Here is a 19,421-nt window from a genome sequence, read left to right as displayed (position 1 = left end):
GCTCTGACCAGCCTGAAGAACAGGACGATAAATACAAGAACCGAACAAAGATGAAGAGAAACTTGCTGGAACCTGGAGACCTCAGTCTGACCCTGAAACAGCCCACAGATGGAGACAACTCCAGCTACACCTGCACCGTGTACAACAGGGAGGAAAACATCATGATGGAGAAACAAGTGGAGCTGAAAGTCAGAGGTCAGTGCTGTAGATACAGGTCAAAGGTCAGAGGTCAGACTCATGATGGTGGTTCAGTCTCAGTGGGCTCCATCCAATAATGTTACAGTGTTAGCATGTCTGATGTTTGTGGCTGTTTTGGTTTTTATTTGATTTCCAGCCAAATGTAAAAGCTTCAGCAGATGAACTGTAGGAGCAAAGTTCATGTGTGAGACTTCATCTGAAAGGTAACATCTTCTAGTTTCTGAACATGTGTTTGTTTAGCATGTGGCTGAAACACAGGCTAAGCTAAGTCAGCTCAAATCTCAGTAAAAACCTTCTTTGGTCCTCATCTATGATCAGTCATATCTGAGTCACAATAACTAGAAGATGATTTCTAGCAGAAGTGTGAACATCTCCACATCCTTTCTCCATGTTATCATCCAAAGCTGTGTGAAGTTTCAGAGCTCTGCAGCTAACAGAGACTTTCAGTTTGCTGCTCTCTTCCTCTGACAGCTCCATTCTTAGGGAGCGTTAGTTCTCTGTTTCACTTTATTCCACTTATTCAGTCTGATGTTCTCTGATCTCTTTCTCTTGTTTAGTGTCTTAAAGGCTGCCAGTGCCTCTCTTTGCTTTAACCAACCTTTCTCTTTATTTCTGAGCTTTTTAAGGACTTTAACTGATGCATCAACCTTTGAAAATGGAAAGAAATCAGTCAGATTCATGGCTGCATCACAGTGTCACATGTAGTTCTCCACATCAGCTGGATTATATCTATAGCAGCAAATAGCAGCTGATGCACAAATCTTTGTCTGTGTGAATAAAGTTGGATCAGTTCAAACAGTTTGTTGCTCTGCACTTGAAAGCAGCAGTTTTTCTAATGCACCACCTTCATGTTTCCTTCATATTTGAATCCCCCTGTAGATGCTGACAGGTAACCATGTCACACAGAGCTCAAGCCTTTGAATCCAGCTGTGACTGTTGATTTTCTATTGAATGGACTTTTTCAAATCCAGCTGTAGGCCTGTGTTTGTGAGCTCATTAACAGCTGTTTGTTTAGAGAGACGTGGTCCTCACAGGACAGCCACTACAAACATATGATTTTATAGAATATGATGCATTACTGCAGATTCAACACAATAGAAAGGATTTGAAATGAGCTCAGCCTTAAACATGTGCAGCAGTAATATTGATCCACAGACACTGATGGGAACATTTTTCTGCACAATAAGTACTTTGACTTTTCATACTTTATGTACAATTTGCCAGTACTGCAGTTTTGTGTGTAGTGAGGTGTTTTCATGGTGTTTTCTTGGTGCTTTTACTAAAGGAAGCTTCTATCAAATTCTTCCACATGTTGTCAAACTGAGCTGTGTGATGAAGTGAGTGTGACAGAAACACTCAGACTGTGTTTCTCTGCTTCATCAAGTCAAATCTGGTCCTCAGAGACTGAATAAAGTCCTGTCCCACTAACAGCAGCTCCAACAGTCTGTTCACTGCTTTCTTCCTGTCAGTCTTCATCTTTCTGCTGCGTCTCCTCTTCACACTGACCACTTTCTATCTAACAGTGAGCTCCCAGTGAAGCAGCAGCATTCAGCCTGTTAGAGTCAACACAAATGTCTCCATCCAAGCTCATGTTGTGCTTTGTTGTCCTCTCAGTCCCCCAGGTGGAGGTGGATTCAGGGGTGGAGTCTGTCCAGCTGCCCTTCAACACCACACTTCAACTGCCTAAAGACGCTAAAGTGGAGTGGATGGACAATTATACAAGTTACTACAACAGGAAGGTCCACGTGTATGAGAACGGCTCTCACAAACAGGACGAGGTTTTCAGAGACCGAACGAAGATGAATGAAGACCTGCTGAAAACTGGAGACCTCAGTCTGACCCTGAAACACCCCACAGATGGAGACAACAGGACCTACACCTGCACCGTCTACAGCAGGGAGGGAAACGTCCTGCTGAAGAAACAAGTGGAGCTGAAAGTCAGAGGTCAGTGCTGTCGATCCAGGTCAAAGGTCAGAGGTCAGACTCGTGATGGTGTTTCAGTCTCAGTGGGCTCCATCCAATAATGTTACAGTGTTAGCATGTCTGATGTTGAGGTTAGCATGTGATGTCACACTGACCACTTTCTATCTAACAGTGAGCTCCCAGTGAAGCAGCAGCATTCAGCCTGTTAGAGGCAACACAAATGTCTCCATCCAAGCTCATGTTGTGCTTTGTTGTCCTCTCAGTCCTGCAGGTGGAGGTGGATTCAGGGGTGGAGTCTGTCAAGCTGCCCCTCAAAACCACACTTCACCTGCCTGAAGATGCTAAAGTGGAGTGGATGGATAACAATGCAAAGGTCCACGTGTATGAGAACGGCTCTGACCAGCCTGAAGAACAGCACCAGGTTTACAGAGACCGAACGAAGATGAATGAAGACCTGCTGAAAACTGGAGACCTCAGTCTGACCCTGAAATACCCCACAGATGGAGACAACTGGACCTACACCTGCACCGTCTACAGCAGGGAGGGAAACATGCTGATGAAGAAACAAGTGCAGCTGAAAGTCAGAGGTCAGTACTGTAGATACAGGGCAAAGGTCAGAGGTCATGTAGGCGTTTATTCTCTAAAAGCTTTTAGTTTGAATCTATTTTCAGTTCATTCAAATAAAATAAATTCTTTGATGTTTTGATCTAAAAGCCAAAAATGTCAGGCGGAGCAACTGTGTGTTTAAATGAACAGACTAAGAAGACCATTAAAATGATCCTACCTTCAAAATAAAAGCCTCTGGCATGATGTGAGTTTGGATCAAATCAATAGTTTTGTTAGTTTAGTGCAAATCAATGTAAATGTATAAATATCAATAATTTTAAAGCTGCTGAGATCATTCAAACACTTTGATCCAGTCATTTGGATGTTGTCAAATGTCAACCAACCAACACCTGGGTGGAGTCCCAGCTGAAGCTGAGAGATACTCAGAGACAGAAGCAGCTGTATGGAAGCGTTCTACAGGACGGCTGACACAAACCTGATGTTACTGATGTCTCCTAGATAGATCTCATGGACCAAAGGCTCTCTGTGTCATCTCGGCTCCAGCTGAACTAAACTGAGAGTGAATTTGGGCTTTCAGGGAGGGGTGAAAGCAGAGCGCTGTAAAGGAAAGGGCTGTGATTGGTTCATAACACGTCAATGAGAAGAAAGGAAAGCTTCAGAGCAACATGAATGAAACAAAGTGTTTTGATGACGACTGAAAGCCAAAACTGTCCCTGAAATCAGAATCCAGTTCATCTCCAGCCCCTTCAGCAGTTCCAGCTGCAGTGCTGTTACAATAATAGTCATCACTTCTAGTTTCACAGCAGCAAACTGGGAACATTCAGCGTCTCAAAGATTGACCTGTTAGCACCTGCAGACATTGTTGAGCTGGCTCTGCTGATCTTGTCTTCATTTCTCCACTATTTGGAGAAGCTTCAGCAGGATCCACAGTCAGAGTCAAAGTGGAGTTCTAGCATGGACGTGACGCTTCAAGAAGCTTCAGACAGACAGTGTTCTCCAGAAGTTCTGCTCTAAAAGGAAACTTTGAGCTGGCTCTGTGATTGTTGTAGTCAGAAGGATGGAGGCTGGATCTTTGATGAGTGCTTGCACACAGGCTGTCTTTAAGTATTCTGGGACACAGCCAGAGGACAGACAAGTGTTCATTATTGGAAGCAGCCGAGGGGCAGGGACATCCCAAACTTCACTCAGGAACTTTGGAGGAATCATATCTACACAGCTTGATGAGCGTTTCAGTTGTGCCACAGTCCTTCAAAGCTCCTCCACAGAGACTGGCACAAAAGAAGATCAGATATGGTGGCTGGGGTCGGGGACATCAAGAAAAGGATCAGGAGCTGCTGTTTTGGATTTCCTCTCATTCATTTGATCCTTCAGAAAGTTTAGAAAGTGAAGACGTTCCTCACTCGATGCCGTAATCTGGTGAGAACTTGCAGGATTTCAAAGACGCTCCACTGAGCTCCAAAGAGCTCCAAAGAGCTCTGGGCTGTGCTTATTAGAATGAATTAACGGAGAGAAATAGCCGGCCCTCGCCTCCTTCACCTGTTCATTGAAAGCAGTCGTTCATGCTTTCATTTCTTGATGACGCAGCTGAAGATTCACCTTCTTCCGTCTCCTTTCTGCCCTCCAGCATTGTCTTTTCTGTGAATGTCTTTGTGGATCCAGGGCAGCGAGCGAGCACCACGTTTAGTCCTGATCTTAAAGGTGCAGTTGAATCTAAAGTGGATGTACAAAGGAGGTTCAGATCATTCAGAGTGTTTGTGTGTGTGAGGGAGGAGGAACACCAGTGGTGGTAGAAACACTGATGAACATGTTTCTCCTGCTTCCTCATGAAAAGAGCGTCAGCGTACTGACACAGCTGCTTTTGCCTGATCACTTGGAAAAATGATCTCAAACAGAATCCATCAATGATCAGAGAGAAACACATCAGCTCAAAGCCTGGAGTTCATACTGAAGCCCACAGTTATATGTAGGCCAACAACACGCTGTTTGAAACCAATGAATTTACTGTACTGAGGAACTCAAATGAGTCAGTAAGATCATCAACATGGATCTTAAAATCAGCAGCTCAGATCATGTGATCACACATAAGAACCATGGAGCAGGAAACATCTGAGAGTTCAGCTCCAACTCTGATGGAGTCTTAGGAGGGCGGAGATACCTGCACAGATAGGAGCTGTTTCACACTTTAACAAGCAGCACCTCCAAACTACACCCTTCATCCACCTTAATAGTGGAGCATTTGAAGTGTCTAAAATGTCCCAGAGCGTCGGGCCGGGAAAAGACAGAGCGCACGCCTCCTTTATTGTGAAATTCCTCACCATGGTAACTGAACACATCAGCTGGTCTGCAGCAGGTTCAGAGTTTGAGGCTCAAAGTGTCCCATTTTCACTGATTGTTTCCCGACGACATGCTTCACGTGTGATATGGATCCTCTGCTGAAGGAATCTGCTTTCTATCCACAACCTGTTGATCCGTGTCTGACTAACAGCAGCGCAGGAAGCCCTGCAGTTACAGAGAAACTGTCTGAGTCGCATTGTTGCTGCAGTTTACCTGCAACTGCTGTGAAGAAAAAGTCTCCATGTGTTTGTGTTTGGTCCTAATCTGCTGCCTGTCTGTTTGACATGCTGGATTTCCAGCTGATCGATGACAGATTAGAAACTGATCAGTCTATTGATCACACAATATTCCATCAATAGAATTGATTTGACTTTGATTTGTGTAACAAAGTGATTTCCACGTCTCCTTCATGATGTGACAGTGTCAGAGCTGAATGCACTTGTAGAGCATCATGTTTTTATGGCTCACATTTAAAGTGTTGCAGCTCTAATGTACAGCTGTCATATTAGAAATAGAAGCAGCTCTGATTTTAGTGCTCAAAGAAATCTATGAAGTGATGAATTCACACATGAACAGTTTTCTGCAGCGTTCCTCTCGGCCTTATTTGCAGCTCCACTCTTGTTTTTGCTCTAATAATTATTTCTCTCCATGAGCTGTTTCTCTGCCTGAAGGAGGCGCCACTCCATCGCTTCATTTAGTGCAGAACAAGAGTCACATGATGCTGCTCTGAACACCAATCACACTTTGTACAGCTCATGTTGTGTTTGTTGTCCTCTCAGTGTGTCAGGTGGAGGTGGAGGAGGGGGCGGAGTCTGTCCAGCTGCCCTTCAAAACATCACAAAACCTGCCTGAAGATGTTAGAGTGGAGTGGGAACGCTATGAACCTGAATACAACATGGTCCACGTGTATGTATGTAAGAACGGCTCTGACCAGCCTCACAAACAGCACCAGGTTTACAGAGACCGAACGAAGATGAATGAAGACCTGCTGAAAACTGGAGACCTCAGTCTGACCCTGAAACAGCCCACAGAGAGAGACAGTGGGAGATATGAATGTGATGTGAGGAGGAACGGACGATTTAGATTCAAAACAGTGCAGCTCAAAGTTAAAGGTTTGTGCTTGTGTGTGTGTGTGTGTGTGTGTGTGTGTGCGTTTGTGTGTGTGTGTGTGTGTGTGTGTGTGTGTGTGTGTGTGTCTCTGACTGTCTTGTGTCTCCTCTGCAGGGAGAGTTCAGGTCCAGGATCAAACAGGGGACATCAAGAACAGAAGCAGCTCCATTGATCCGACTCCTCTGATGGCTGATCAATCAGTTTGATCTGTGTGTTCTTTGATTATTGATCAGTGATGTCAGAGTGGAGTCAGTGTGATGTTGTTGTTGTGTGTTTGAGACTTTTAGTGTCCATGAAGGTCTCTGCTGCCGTAGATCCTCTGAACTGTGACAGAGGTCTCACTCTGGAGGAAACTCTCAGCACTTTCCAGCAGCTCCTCCATCATGGAGGACGTTCCCTCACTGTAACAGGTGGAGGAGAGAGGAGAGGAAGCACAGGTGGATCCTCTGAGGAAGAGGAGCGTCCTACAAACCACATGATCACATGACCAGAGGACAAGCATGTGCAGAAACACATTAAAGTCAGCCTGTAAACACGTTTGTGTAAATTCTAGTCGTGTTTTTCTGTCACATTCAAATAAAAGCAGAGAAAGCAGAACAAATGCTGAAGCTGTCTGTGTGGAATAAAGGAGTTACAGTACACACACACACACACACACACACACACACACACACACATCTGTCTCCAGCAGCTGTCTGAGCTGCAGTCTGTATTGTGTGTGTAATATCTTCATGTTTCTAACATTACAGTTGTATCTTCAGGTGTAAAATCAGCTGCTCTGCTGTCTTCTCTCCTGATCCTGTGTGATTGATTCGATCCTGCAAACGCCACAAATTTCATTCCAGCTTTGATTTGAAAGCCAGCGAGTAAAAGGATCAGCGATAGTTTTCAGAGCGATGCCAAAGCTTGGGTTCCTCTCCTACAGCAGCTTTTCTTTTCTTTCTTTCTCTCCCTGTGAAATACAGCAGCTGGACCTTTAGCTGCAACACACTGTGAGACAAACTGCACACAAACAGTTTGTGTGTTTGCTGATGTTTGTTGAGCTGATAGAAACGCTGCATTTGAAATTAGCTGACACTTCAAAAACGTTCCTCCCTTTATGCTCGCTGCTCTTCAGCAGGGCTAGCTAGATGCTAAAGTAGCGCTAACACAACTTACAGTTGAGACCAGCCGTTCGAATAAAAACAAAAAATCTCCTCAACTTTGAAAGTCTCTGTGTGGCCAACAGCAGACAACATTATACCCCCATCATGACCCAAACCAATCATGAAGGTGCTGCTTAGAGTAGCTGAACGCACCGCTAAAGTGTTGCACCACCGACTCCGTGCTGCTGCTGTTTGCTCGATTTGTGTATCATGCGGGTGTCTCTGCACAGACGCACAGAAAGGGAAAATGACGTAGGGAATTCCCACAATAATCTAATTGCGCACAGCGACACCTGCACATTCCACCAGTGTTCTGCCAAAAAAATCATAGACCAGCCATTCGAATGAAAAAAAAGAAAGAAAAGTCTTTGCAACTCTGAAAGTCTCTGTGTGGTCAACAACAGACACACATTGTGCCCATATCGTGGTCTAAACTTAAGGGTTCAAATATTGAGGAGAGATAGAGGAGGGATTCAAAATCACAACACTGGTCCAGGAGAGTCGGTCAAACGATGATTTTAATGAACACACGTGTGGGAGATGAACACTGTACGCAGACAGCATCGATCTCACTCGAACACAATCAGTTGTTTTTATACCATCAGGGTATTGTTTATGACGCCCCCTCATGCGCCAAGCAGATACAATACATGCATAAGTTGCATATACACACACAAAAGATGTGTGTGTATATGTCACCCGACCTCAATTCCACTTTGTTTCACCTCTCACCTCACCTACTAAAGCTCACAACCAGACAGAGGCCACTCTCATATGTGTAACAATCTACTCAAATTATATATGTAATATATTGAATAAATGCTTTAATTAAATGCCACTACTCAAAGGGCAGGGATAGCTCAGTAGGTAGAGTGGTTGCCCCATGATCGGAAGGTCGGGGGTTCGATTCCCCTTAACAGCTACCCTGAGGTACCCCTGAGCAAGGTACCGTCCCTACACACTGCTCCCCGGGCGCCCAATGGCTGCCCACTGCTTCACTGAGTGAATGGGTTAAATGCAGAGAGCAATTTCCCCACGGGGCTCAATAAAGTACAATAATGTACACACTTTCTTCTTCTTCTTAAAGCTTAATATTAAGATTATCTATGAATAAAAGACAGTAATGAATATCCTGGTTATTCAAATAGCCTCATCCAGACACCTCCTCAAAATAACCACCAAAAAATGCACACTTTACAGAGGAAACAAGGACATTTTAGAAGTACACTTCCTGACTTATTATTGTTACATTCAGAGATAGTCAGGGAGGGACCTCTGATGCCTGTGCCCAAGGTAAGATGTGCATTTATTTAGATGTTCAGTTCAAAGCCTTTGAGGTATTTTTAATTTTGACTTTCTTTTTATTTTATGTATCTTGAGATATTTTAAATTTAAGCTCAGTGAAGCACTTTAAGCACAATAACTTCAGTGCCGCATTTTTTCAGACTATAAGGTGTGCTTAAAATCCTTTCATTTCCTCAAAAGAGTTCCAGGGATCTTTCCAAAAGCCTGATTGATATTCAGATAAAATGAAATTGGTGTCTAAAAACTCCTTTAACTGCTCAAACAAAGGAGCTTCATGTACTTTGGCCAGCACAGATAGTTTAGATTTTGGTCTGTAATTAGTTAACACTGCTGGGCCGCCCCCTTTAACAGAGGGACAACAAAAGCTGATTTCCATACTGAGGGAATTTCATTCATATCGAGTGTGAGGTTGAAAAGTGTTGTGAGAGGCTCTGCCACAAAATCAGCTGCCAGTTTCAAGAAGTAAGGATCTAGTAAGTCTGGCCCTGGAGATTTTCTATGATCTAACACTTTAAGAGCTATTATTTTGATTGATTTGGATGGGGAACATGTCACTATTTCATTGGTCAGGAAAATTCATTCAAGTTTTCACCAATAAATTTCAAGTGAAAAAGTTTTTTTTGTTTTTTTTTATAATAATAAAATAACAATAAGAATAATAATCATCATTACTATTAATAATAATTGTTCTTGGCTTCGTTTTCCCTTCCAGTCTTAGAACGCTTCCATTCAATGATTTGGGGGAAACATGAGACATTTAAAGACCTTCATTTCTTTTTAATATCAGAGTTTTTAATGAGTTTTTAATGAGCCACAGCAGCCCTGAATAAACACTTGAATTACTGTCGGAGCTGCTGCAGTTTCCTGCTGCGTCCACTTTATACCACCAGAGAGAGCAACAAGAAAAGCCATCACCATTTCACCTTTGAGGAGGCCGGCACACGTGTGAAGTGTGGAGATCAGGGAAATGATTTTGCTGCTATTGTTAATAATCATCATCATTACCATTGCATTAATAATATAATCTACAGCATTGATATTGTAGTTAGATGTTTAAACATATTGGCACCCAATTTATTACAGGTGCAGTTATAACCACTTTAAACTGATGAGTTGAATCTATAATCTTAAATGCTTTTGAATGCTTGTTATAATCTTAAGTGTGTATGTGCTGATTCTGTTGATTCTGAGTACACTCTGTGCAAAGTAGACAGGAACTGCAGGTTTGCAGAGCGTGCCTTTTGCAAAAGTGAAACTAAAAGCAGAGTGCAAGTGCAGCTGATTCTGAGGAGCTGTTGGGATGATGCTATTTGAATAACCAGGTTGTTCATTATTATCTTTTATACTTTTATATTCTTTTATTAAGCTTCTAGTAGAGGTTCTTGATTAAAACATTTATTCAATATTTTACACATATAGTTTTAGTAAACTGCTAACACATTTGAGAGTGGCCTCTGTTTGACTGCGAGCGTTAGTAGGTGAGAGGTGACACAGAGTGCCAAGTGAGGTCGTGACACACACACACACACATAGTAGATACACTCATTTATAGATGAGAGGTTAATCATGTTTTCTTGCAACTGCGGGCGTGCAGAAGTGCTATCTCACTGCAGAGCATGGTCTGTGGTTTCGGAGAAGCGGCAGTCAAAAGGTTGACAGGAAACATCTGCCATGAAGACAGAGACAATGTTCTTTTTAAACTGTGTTAAAAGTCATTGTGGTCTGGGAACCTATGTATGAAATGTATCTGTGACGTTGAAGGGTTGTCATTAAATTCAAACCCTGATGGTATATAATATCTGCTTATGCTTTGATTAGTCGGAGATCAGCGCTGTCTGCGAACGGCGCTGGTCCCCCCACGCGTGTATTCATTAAAGTCAATTGTTTGACCAAGCTCTTCTGGACCCTGGTTGTTTGTACTCTCCTCATCAATTTCTGAACCTTAACTGAAGCTACATGCTAACACAAACCGGCTTTACTGAGTCTCGTCCTCACAAACTCACCAAGTCACTCACCAACATAATGGACATGATGCAGATGAGATGTCTCCAGGACGGACAGGTGTCTAACAATAATCACAGAGAGATGAGATGAGATAGCCTTTATTTGTCAGTTGCAGGTCTTTTGCCCACAACCAAGATGACAGACCTTGCCGGCCGTACATACAATACAAACATCACATTGGGGAGACAGGTCAGGCCAGGTAGCAAGGAAAAAAAACATTGAAATGTGCAACACAAAAGGATAATACAGGAATGCACAGGTATCAACACACCATAACACAATAAACACAGACAGCAACATGGGAAAGAGTTCCAGTGTGTACATCTGATCTGGGACCGCTGCAATCTTCGACTGCGCCTCCAGCTGACCCGATGTCCACATCATGGGGGAGGTAAGCGTTGGAGGTGGCGTTGGATCCGGGGTAGGGAGGGTGATGCGTCAGTGAGTGCTTATCAGTATCAGTATATGTATGTGTGTGCGTGTCCATAGTTCAGCTGAGACAGTGTCCTTCACCCTGCCAGGCTAAGTAAACAGTCTTCCAGCCAACCCAGGTGGCCTTGTAGGGAATGGGAAGGAACAGACTCAACACAGTTGTTATCAGGGAGTTGTTGTTCAGCTCCAGCCTTGAGCTCCGGCCTTGAGCCCACAGCTGGCGCCGAAGGGGTAGCCGGGTTATGATGGTGATTTTTCTTTTGCAAACAACTCATGAGAATTTCAAGCTGTTTTTAACACTCCGACACTCGTCTCTCAATCTCCCGTTAATAGCTGCGAGCTTCTCTGTGATGTTATTAGCCGTCGATTCTGTGGTCTTGTCACTCTTTTTGCTCACATAGCAGATTCTGAGACCTCACGATCGCAGCCAACTGATCCGAGATGTAATCCAGCTCCGCCCAGAGATGTTGTTCTGAGTTTATTCTTTCCTGATGTAATCCAACATACATGCGCTCAAAGGTGTTATTCTGAGCATTCACTGCAGTCGTAAGCGCCTCCAAGCTCTTAACCATGCTGCCTTCAGTGAGCCCTTTCTGAGAAGTCGCACCTGTCGTTCCAATCCCAGCAGGCAGCCTTGTGGGGGTTTGAACAGCCGGTTCCGCTCTCTTAATTCTCCGATAAGCCAGGGCCAAGCCAGCTCCGATCAGCAAGAACCCTGTTATCATGGTTCTGAATAGGTAGATATCTTCAGTGTCCTCGATCGACAGTCCCGCCAGGCACACGATCCTCTGCCACCCGTCCATCGTGTATCCGGCAGGGAAAGTCCCTCCAGGGCACTCGGGCTCTCCCGAGCCCAGACTTCTCGTTAAAGGGTGTCAATAGCATTCAGAGACCAGTTGATCAAATCCATAATTCTCTTTTAGGTTTTAGACACAGACTGTGAGAGCGTGTTCCAGGGAAAGTAATACAAAAAAGACACGAGACTAGACAAAGACATAAGAACTAGCAGGAAAGATAAGGGAGAGGAGAAAAAGTGCGTCCGCCTCCTCTGAGAGCCAAAGCAGAGCTGGCTGGATCACAATACTCCCCACACAGCTGTGGAGTCAGAGAGGTGCTCCAGTGTTCGAGTGGACAGGTGTGTGTCCTGTAAAGCTGCAGGTGTGTGTGTCTACATACAGATAAGGTGCTGATGTGAACACATTGCTCACAGGTTTGGAGTATCTGTCAGTAAAATGCAGAGCGGTCTACACGCCATGGGGGTTTCTGCCTGTCTGCTCAAAGCTGTTTATATAGCACACAGGCTAATGCTAAGTTAGCACTGCAGGAGCTGTACTGCATGATGAACAGCTGAATGTCAAAGCAGAGTGGGTTGTGACAGTGGCTGGAGACTTTAATTATGTAGAATTGAAAGCAGTACCTCCACCACCACCTCCACCTCCTAAAGGCGATATTTCTGTTCCCTTGGCTCAGCATCACCTTTGTCAGTGTCAGTGATTATGGAGGTCCATCAGGCAGACCTTCAGAGAACCAAGGAGCAAAACAAGCATCTGACTGAGCACCATCAGATGCCTACACCGAGCTACCAGCCTGTCATGATCTCTCTGTGCTCCTGTGCTGGCTCAACACTTTCTACCTGTCTCTGTCTCTTGATGCTCTTTCTCTCCTCCGTGTGAGTGAGTCAACCTCACCCTGTGTTTCAAGGGCGGGACTTAAAAGAGAGAGAGAGAGAGAGAGAGAGAGAGAGCTTACTTTCTGTGGGAGACTCACACAGCTATTATTGTTCAGTAAATGATGTTTGTTCAGCTTGAACTTTACTGAGGAAACTTCCATGTGGCACCATGAACCGTACCCAGCTGTGACTTTTCTTACAGCAGATACAAAGCAGTGAGCAGAGTAATAAAGCTGGTGTAGTTAGAGCAGCTCCAAGGATAACACTTGTTACATCCCCTGGCTAATCTAGAGGGTTTGAAGGGACTAACATAAAGGTAAGTAGTGAAGGAGGAGCCCAGATGGTAATTTTAAAAGGTTTATTTCATGCTCGTGTTGAAATTCTGGTTCAGACTGAGGGTTAACTTCAGGAAGAGCCAAGGCCAACATAACAAACAAAACATCCCAGATATGAAAATAAAAGAAACTTCCCTAACTCTAAAGAAAACAAAATATACAACCTATAACCATAACCTACCTAACAACACATAAACAGGAGAAAACATGGTGTCAAAACAAAAGGCAGCTCTCTCCTACAGGCAGTCTGAACATGAAAACACAAAAATGCACATATAAGTCAAAAGGCATGCAAGCCTGCACAGATATGGCAATTAAAATGGCCAGAGGGCCCAGAAACACAGCTCCACAGGCCTTAAGTAACTCTGCTGATTGACAATTAGCTGGATTCTGTGAGCAGCATCCAATCAGGACAGAGGAGGTGGAGCCTAGACAAAACATAAGCAGTTAGTTGAAAGAAGAAAACCAACATCCTCCTGGGGGATGTAACACACTGGTTTCCTTTAACTATCCAGCTGCCAGATTAGATGCAGAGACAGACTGGAAATGATCACAAGCTGTAAGTTAAGTGTTCAAAGAAGCTGCTTTGTTAGGATTGTGACAGAGTTATTATACATCAATACTCCGTGTAGTTAGTGAAGCACATGTGTGCAGATGCCTGTTTTCCCATTAGTGGAGACGTTCATGTAGAGCAGTGTGGGGATCCATGGGGATAGTTTACCTGCAGCAGGTTATTAACACTCACTAATACTACAACAGGACAGTACTCCTGTGTGTGAACACCACAGCCACGGCTAATTTCCATCTGTTGTCCAAAAATATATTAAACATAGACATAATAGTACATTTAAAAAAAATCCTAATTCATACATAATAAGAGTAGCAGAAATGCCCTGGCGAGCACTCACATAGACGTTCACTGTGTTTGCCTTTACTTCCATCACAGTAAATAAACATGTATGACCTTGTTACTCTGTGTGTCTCACTTCATACGAGAGTTTTTCTAACACACTCTCACTCCACCACATCTCCTCAGGAGGTCTAACTCCAGGCAGCAGCCATGTTTGGGAGCGTGCAAGCAGCTGGTCCTGAGTGTATGTAACACAGAGTCACTCACACACAAACATGGACACATGACTGAGGAATAAGTACGTTTATAAAGTGAAACATTAAAACGACAATATTGATCGAAACTATGGCGAACAACCAGAAACAGGAGCTTCTGCAACAGGCTGCCACTGTCACGGCGCCTCAGTGACACAATAATAATGTTGACAATAATGGAAACAGGAAACCAACTGATGTAAAATAATATGATGCTGTGGGCTGGATTTGGTTGTGTTATGTTGTGAGATACCAGCCACAGCTAACATGTAGATAAATTTATTCTTATATTTAAAAAGCCTGCCCGGTAACACTTCCTGTGTATCTGGAGTAGACGACGTGTGGCTGACGGATCAAAACTAATTAAAATGTCAAATGTTTGTCGTCTGAACCTAATTTGAGTTTTTATTGCCATGAAACAGGAAACTGCTCAGTGAGAAGAGTCCAGACCTCATGGATGAAACTGAGAACCTGCCTCATAACTGTAGTGAGTAGAAATGATCTGCGCCATGTTGACTGGATGAAACAAAACAGGCTCAGAAGGAAATTTAGCAAAGCAGCTTCAGAAGGAAGATCTATCTTTGTGGTCTTTGTCTTGGTTTCAGACTTCAGTAATCTCTGGATGCTGTGATCTGATCTGATTTGGATTTATGTGACACATGGAGCCATAAGAGCTTCTTATGGCGATGGCCAGAGGGGCCGATGGTGCGATATGGCAGCCTCGCTTCTGTCAGTCTGCCCCAGGGCAGCTGTGGCTACAACTATAGCTGCCTCCATCAGTGTGTGAATGTGAGAGTGAATGAATAGTGGAATTATAAAGTGCTTTGGGTGCCTAGAGAGCGTTATATAAATGAAATCCATTATTATTATTATTATTATTAAATCTATAACGCAGAGACCTTTAGATATAAAACATCAGCTGCATACTGTCCTTAATCTAAAGTGAAATCTTCTGTTCTTAAACTTAGATTTGATATCTTGGACCAGAAAACCTGCACAGCTTCATTGTTCAAAATTTACTGCAGTTCAGCTTTAGACTCACACACAGCTGGTTCATGTTTCTGTCTCTGTGTCCTCACTTTCCCAGCATGCCTCGGCTCTGGAGGTGTATGAGGGGGTGGAGTCTGTCCTGCTGACCTGTCAGGACTCTTCTTTACCTGCATGTCCCACTTTGGTGTGGAGCTGCCACGACCTTAGTCCTCCAATCATCCACCAGCGTAACCTGGCAGGAGATGAACTGAGAAGAGCTGTGGAGAGTCACAGGTAGGCTTTTCTCTCTTCAGCAGAAGCTCAAACCAGCTCAAAGACTCAGGTGAGCAGGATTTGCAGGACTCACCATGAGTTCTTCCACATGAACGTATTTCCAGCTGTCAGAACACAAAAGAAAACAGGTGAGAAAATTCCTGAGGAACAAACAGGGAGGAAAACACTGGACGGCAATTACCACCACTGACAGGGCAACAGTCTGTTAGAGAGTGGAGGTGCCTGTTAGTCTTTAAATTCTACTGAGTGAATGAGCTGATGACAAACAGCCAGAGCCCAGGAAAACTGGAGATCAAGCCAGCCACCCGAGAGGAAAGAGAGAGGGAAGGAGACACAGAGAGGAAGCAGAGGAAGGAAAGAAGGAGAACAAACCTGACCTGCCAGGACCATCACGAGTTTCTATCTGCTCTGAAAAGGTGGTGCAAAAATGTCCCATCAGTGTTGTTTCAAACAGTCCAGCTTAAATTACAAAACTTAAAACTAATCTTAGACTAAACTCTGAAATAATTCTGACACATTATTTATTAAACACAGTCAACTCTGTGAGGGCATTACATAGATAATATATCACAAACATAGAGACAAGCTGAAGCTTTGGGTTATTAAACTTACGCTTTTTAAGCATGGCAACACTTTTTTATTGTTCTTCAAATGACATTTCATACATGTCAGTCTGCTGATGAGCCTCGTGTCAGCACTGAGGTGGAAGCTGTGGGCTGTAAAGAGGATTTTTCACAGTGGACAGTTTCATGTCACATGACTGACTTCCTCTTAAAAACAAAAGTGAACTTTCCTTGTGTACTTTCAGCTGGAAAGAAATTGCTGAGTGTTTGTTTCTTTGTTCAGTCAGCAGCAGATTTAAAGGACTGTTTGAGCTTTTTACAGGAGGATGAAGACGTTGCTGGTGATCCTGCTCCTCATAAATGGTAAGAAACTGAATGCAGATCAATCTGCACTCACACCACAGTTTAAGGCAGATAATCTGACCGTGTGGTGTTTATGTGATGATTTAAATTCATTGCTACAAAATACAAATGCAATGATGTGTGCTCTGTGAGAGTCGAGAGAAGCTTCTGTTCAAGACAGAAGCAACAGAGAAGTAAGAGCGACTTTACATTTACAGAGTAAAGATTCATGTTTTATGCTTTATTACATTTGACTAAGACTGTACTTGAGAAATTACATATTTTTGCATTTAAGAAAATGTTTTCTTTAAAACTCGTAAACATGCAAATACAATGATGGGTTTAGTTGGGTTTTAGTTCAACTATAAAATCCTGAAAGTTCCAAAACAGAAAGCAGTTATTCTGAAACACCTGAGATTCTTCACTTTTGAAGATTTATTATTTATCATTAATCAGACAAAAGCATTTTACAATAATTGACAGATGACTAAGTTTCAAAAATTACAAATGGCTGCAGTTTTAGATGAGTGGTGTACTGAGTGTCCTCTCTGTTAGGCTGCATCAAAAACCACACAGGGTGACCCCTCGGAATAAAGAGCTTATGAATCCAGAAATATTTGCTTCATCTATCTCCCAAAAAATCTAAAACCCAAGTCCAACATAACAGGCATTATAAGTATTGAGGTGACTGGAACGTCACCCATGGACCATATGGTACAAAAACCTTACAACACACTTTCAGGATTGTAGGATTGTGGTGCTTTGTGGATGGTTGTGGTCAGGGCGGAGCGGCCAACAGATAGTGTGTCACGTTTAACTCTTTATGTCATGACCCTGTACCTTACATTTATTGACTTATTTTGTTATGTGAAACCTCTCAGTGTTGAGTGAAATAAGGAGCAGCAGAGGATTGGACCTAAGACCAATATCATTTTTATGCATGTTTAAAAAACAATATTTTTAAAAAATTGTGTATGTACAAGAATATCTGAGGTGTATTTGTAGTTGTTTAAAGATTCATATTCAGTTTCTTTTTTATAAAATGTCTCTTTTTGCGTTCTTGCCTCGGGGCAACATTATGCAGTTAACTACACGTTATCTGTTAGCAGTGGTCATGGTGAAAGTAGCCATTCATTTTACCTCAGTCCTTCAATCTGCCCCTTCTTACTTGTATTCCTCACTTGTCCCCAGCTGGTGCAGCAGCCTGCTGTGACTGTGGGGCCTGGTTAGTAAGTGAGTGAGGGGGAGGGGCCAGTTGCACTAAGAGCTTTGATTGGACAATCCAGTGTCAGTAATGAAAATAAACAAATGGGCTGCTTTTCGTTCTTGTAGGGCCGGCTGTGTAGCAGCCACCAGTAAAATGCATGGTGTACCAGATTATCAGTCCATCCCTGATTCCAGTAAAAACGTTAGTTTGCATGGTGGTAACTTTGTGGTGGAAAACACCTCTGCGTGCACGATAAGCAAACTGGAGTGGGTCCATCAGGGGGTCAGTTGCTCTTACGATGTGCTGTTTTATGATCTTCTCCATGGCCTTCATCACCAGGGAGCTGAGGGCCACAGGACGAAGATCATTCAGAGACTTTGGGTAGTTTCTTTTGGGGATGGGGGTGACTGTGGAGTGTTTCCACAGCTGGGGACGGTGTGACTGTCAACTGAGTGTTGAAATGGAGTCTGGAACACACTTCCTAGTTGCCCTGCACAGTGCCTCAGAACTCGACTGCTGATGTTGACCCTCTCCCTGGTCGTCCTGAGGGCTCTCACCACGTCCTCAGTCCTGAAGGTGAGTGCAGAGCTGCCAGGTTCGAGTGAGGATCTGGACTCCTCAAGCTGGGCCATGTTGTCCGTCTCACACCAGGGGCCTGTTCTTCGTACCTCGCTAAGTAAGTTAGCTGGATTAGATTGTTGACGATTTTGCGTGATCCTGGATCGTTCGGTTCCCCGAAGCTCATCCGGGACTTGCTGTAATAGCAACAAAGCCGTAAGCGTAAACCTGCTCGGGAGCAGGCTTACTTTATGTAAACAGGATTAGATCGCGGCCACGCAGGTATGTCCGCTTCATTTATACGAAAGCAACAGCGATATTCCACCACTGTTTCACCATAAATAAATAACATCAATGTAACTAAAGATAATGCAGCACTTGATCCTTTTATTGATGTCACACAGATACATACAGGTCATTTCCTAAAAAAGGGAAATGAACTATTAACATTCTATTACATGTATGTGATTATTACAGATGTAATTCATATTTCAGAGTAGTAATTGTAAATTACTTCGTGTAATCAAGATGAGAGACCACGGCTATAAAAGCGAAGGTGGATTTGGGAAGCCTGTCGCAGCCATGTCCTGTCCATATACGCGAGCCACCCATTGCGGAAGGTGCAAGATTGATAAGGAGAGTTTTCAGAATTCAGCGTATATTGCGGGATAGACAGGATCCTTTAGCTCAGCGCGACAGTGTGCTCATTGAGAGATATCGACATTCCCGTGAGGGTATTATTTACTTAACCAACTTGTTGACGAGGGGGTGCAGGACCACCACCTGTCTTTTTTTCCTCTGCCCTTTTCTTGGTTGCTGTTATGAACAAACTAACAGAGTATTACAGGCCAGTATTACCTTGCCAAGAGACGAAAAGCAATCTAAGAGATAAATATTACCATTCTGTAGAATACTCCTGTGTTCCACTTTTACTTGTTCCCATGTTCTTGTGGGTCCTGTTGTGGCTCTAATGTGAAAGGGGATATAATATAACATATTATAATATAATATAATGCCATATGATATTGGACAATATAGTGTCATATGATAGATCTACCCTACCGCCTACTGGTGTTGGCCAGAGGGGCCGATGGCGCGATATGGCAGCCTGGCTACAACCGTAGCTGCCTCCACCAGTGTGTGAATGTGGGAGTGAATGAATAGTGGTATCGTAAAGCGCTTTGGGTGCCTTGGAAAGCGCTATATGAACCCAATCCATTATTATTATTATTATTAAATTACCTACGAGTTTGATTTGTCAGCAACTTTCTGCCAGCCCTCTCTCCTTGCTTCTGCAGCCTTTGCAGTGTTCTCTTGCGTTTTAATTAAACTCTGAAACTCCTGAAATCCCTCACTCATGAG

At 43.4% G+C, this 19,421-nt stretch overlaps 1 protein-coding gene across 1 annotated transcript; it reads left to right on the top strand.

The window, feature by feature from the left end:
- The first annotated feature begins 26 nt into the window (after positions 1-26).
- LOC146672523 (butyrophilin-like protein 2) lies at positions 27-6,766 on the top strand. The gene is made up of 5 exons (XM_085387179.1): positions 27-195; positions 1,813-2,142; positions 2,385-2,708; positions 5,802-6,134; positions 6,247-6,766. The coding sequence occupies exons 1-5, from the start codon at positions 51-53 to the stop codon at positions 6,336-6,338; spliced, it is 1,224 nt and encodes a 407-aa protein (XP_085243305.1). The 5' UTR covers positions 27-50; the 3' UTR covers positions 6,339-6,766.
- Positions 6,767-19,421: the final 12,655 nt, after the last annotated feature.

The sequence above is a fragment of the Rhamphochromis longiceps genome, linkage group LG3 (assembly GCF_057381845.1).
Source record: "Rhamphochromis longiceps isolate RC_006_pf linkage group LG3, R_longiceps_female_GT1.1, whole genome shotgun sequence".
Lineage (NCBI taxonomy): Eukaryota > Metazoa > Chordata > Actinopteri > Cichliformes > Cichlidae > Rhamphochromis > Rhamphochromis longiceps.
The sequence above is the reverse complement of the archived record's forward strand: the minus strand, read 5'-3'. Positions and strand labels throughout refer to the sequence as shown.

What these genes read in the sequence shown, in the direction of transcription:
- LOC146672523 (XM_085387179.1), top strand. Translation starts at nt 51, where the DNA reads ATGAAGAGAAACTTGCTGGAACCTGGAGACCTCAGTCTGACCCTGAAA. An exon ending in AGTGGAGCTGAAAGTCAGAG is followed by an intron (nt 196 to 1,812) that starts GTCAGTGCTGTA and finishes TTGTCCTCTCAG; the next exon opens with TCCCCCAGGTGGAGGTGGAT. An exon ending in AGTGCAGCTCAAAGTTAAAG is followed by an intron (nt 6,135 to 6,246) that starts GTTTGTGCTTGT and finishes TCTCCTCTGCAG; the next exon opens with GGAGAGTTCAGGTCCAGGAT.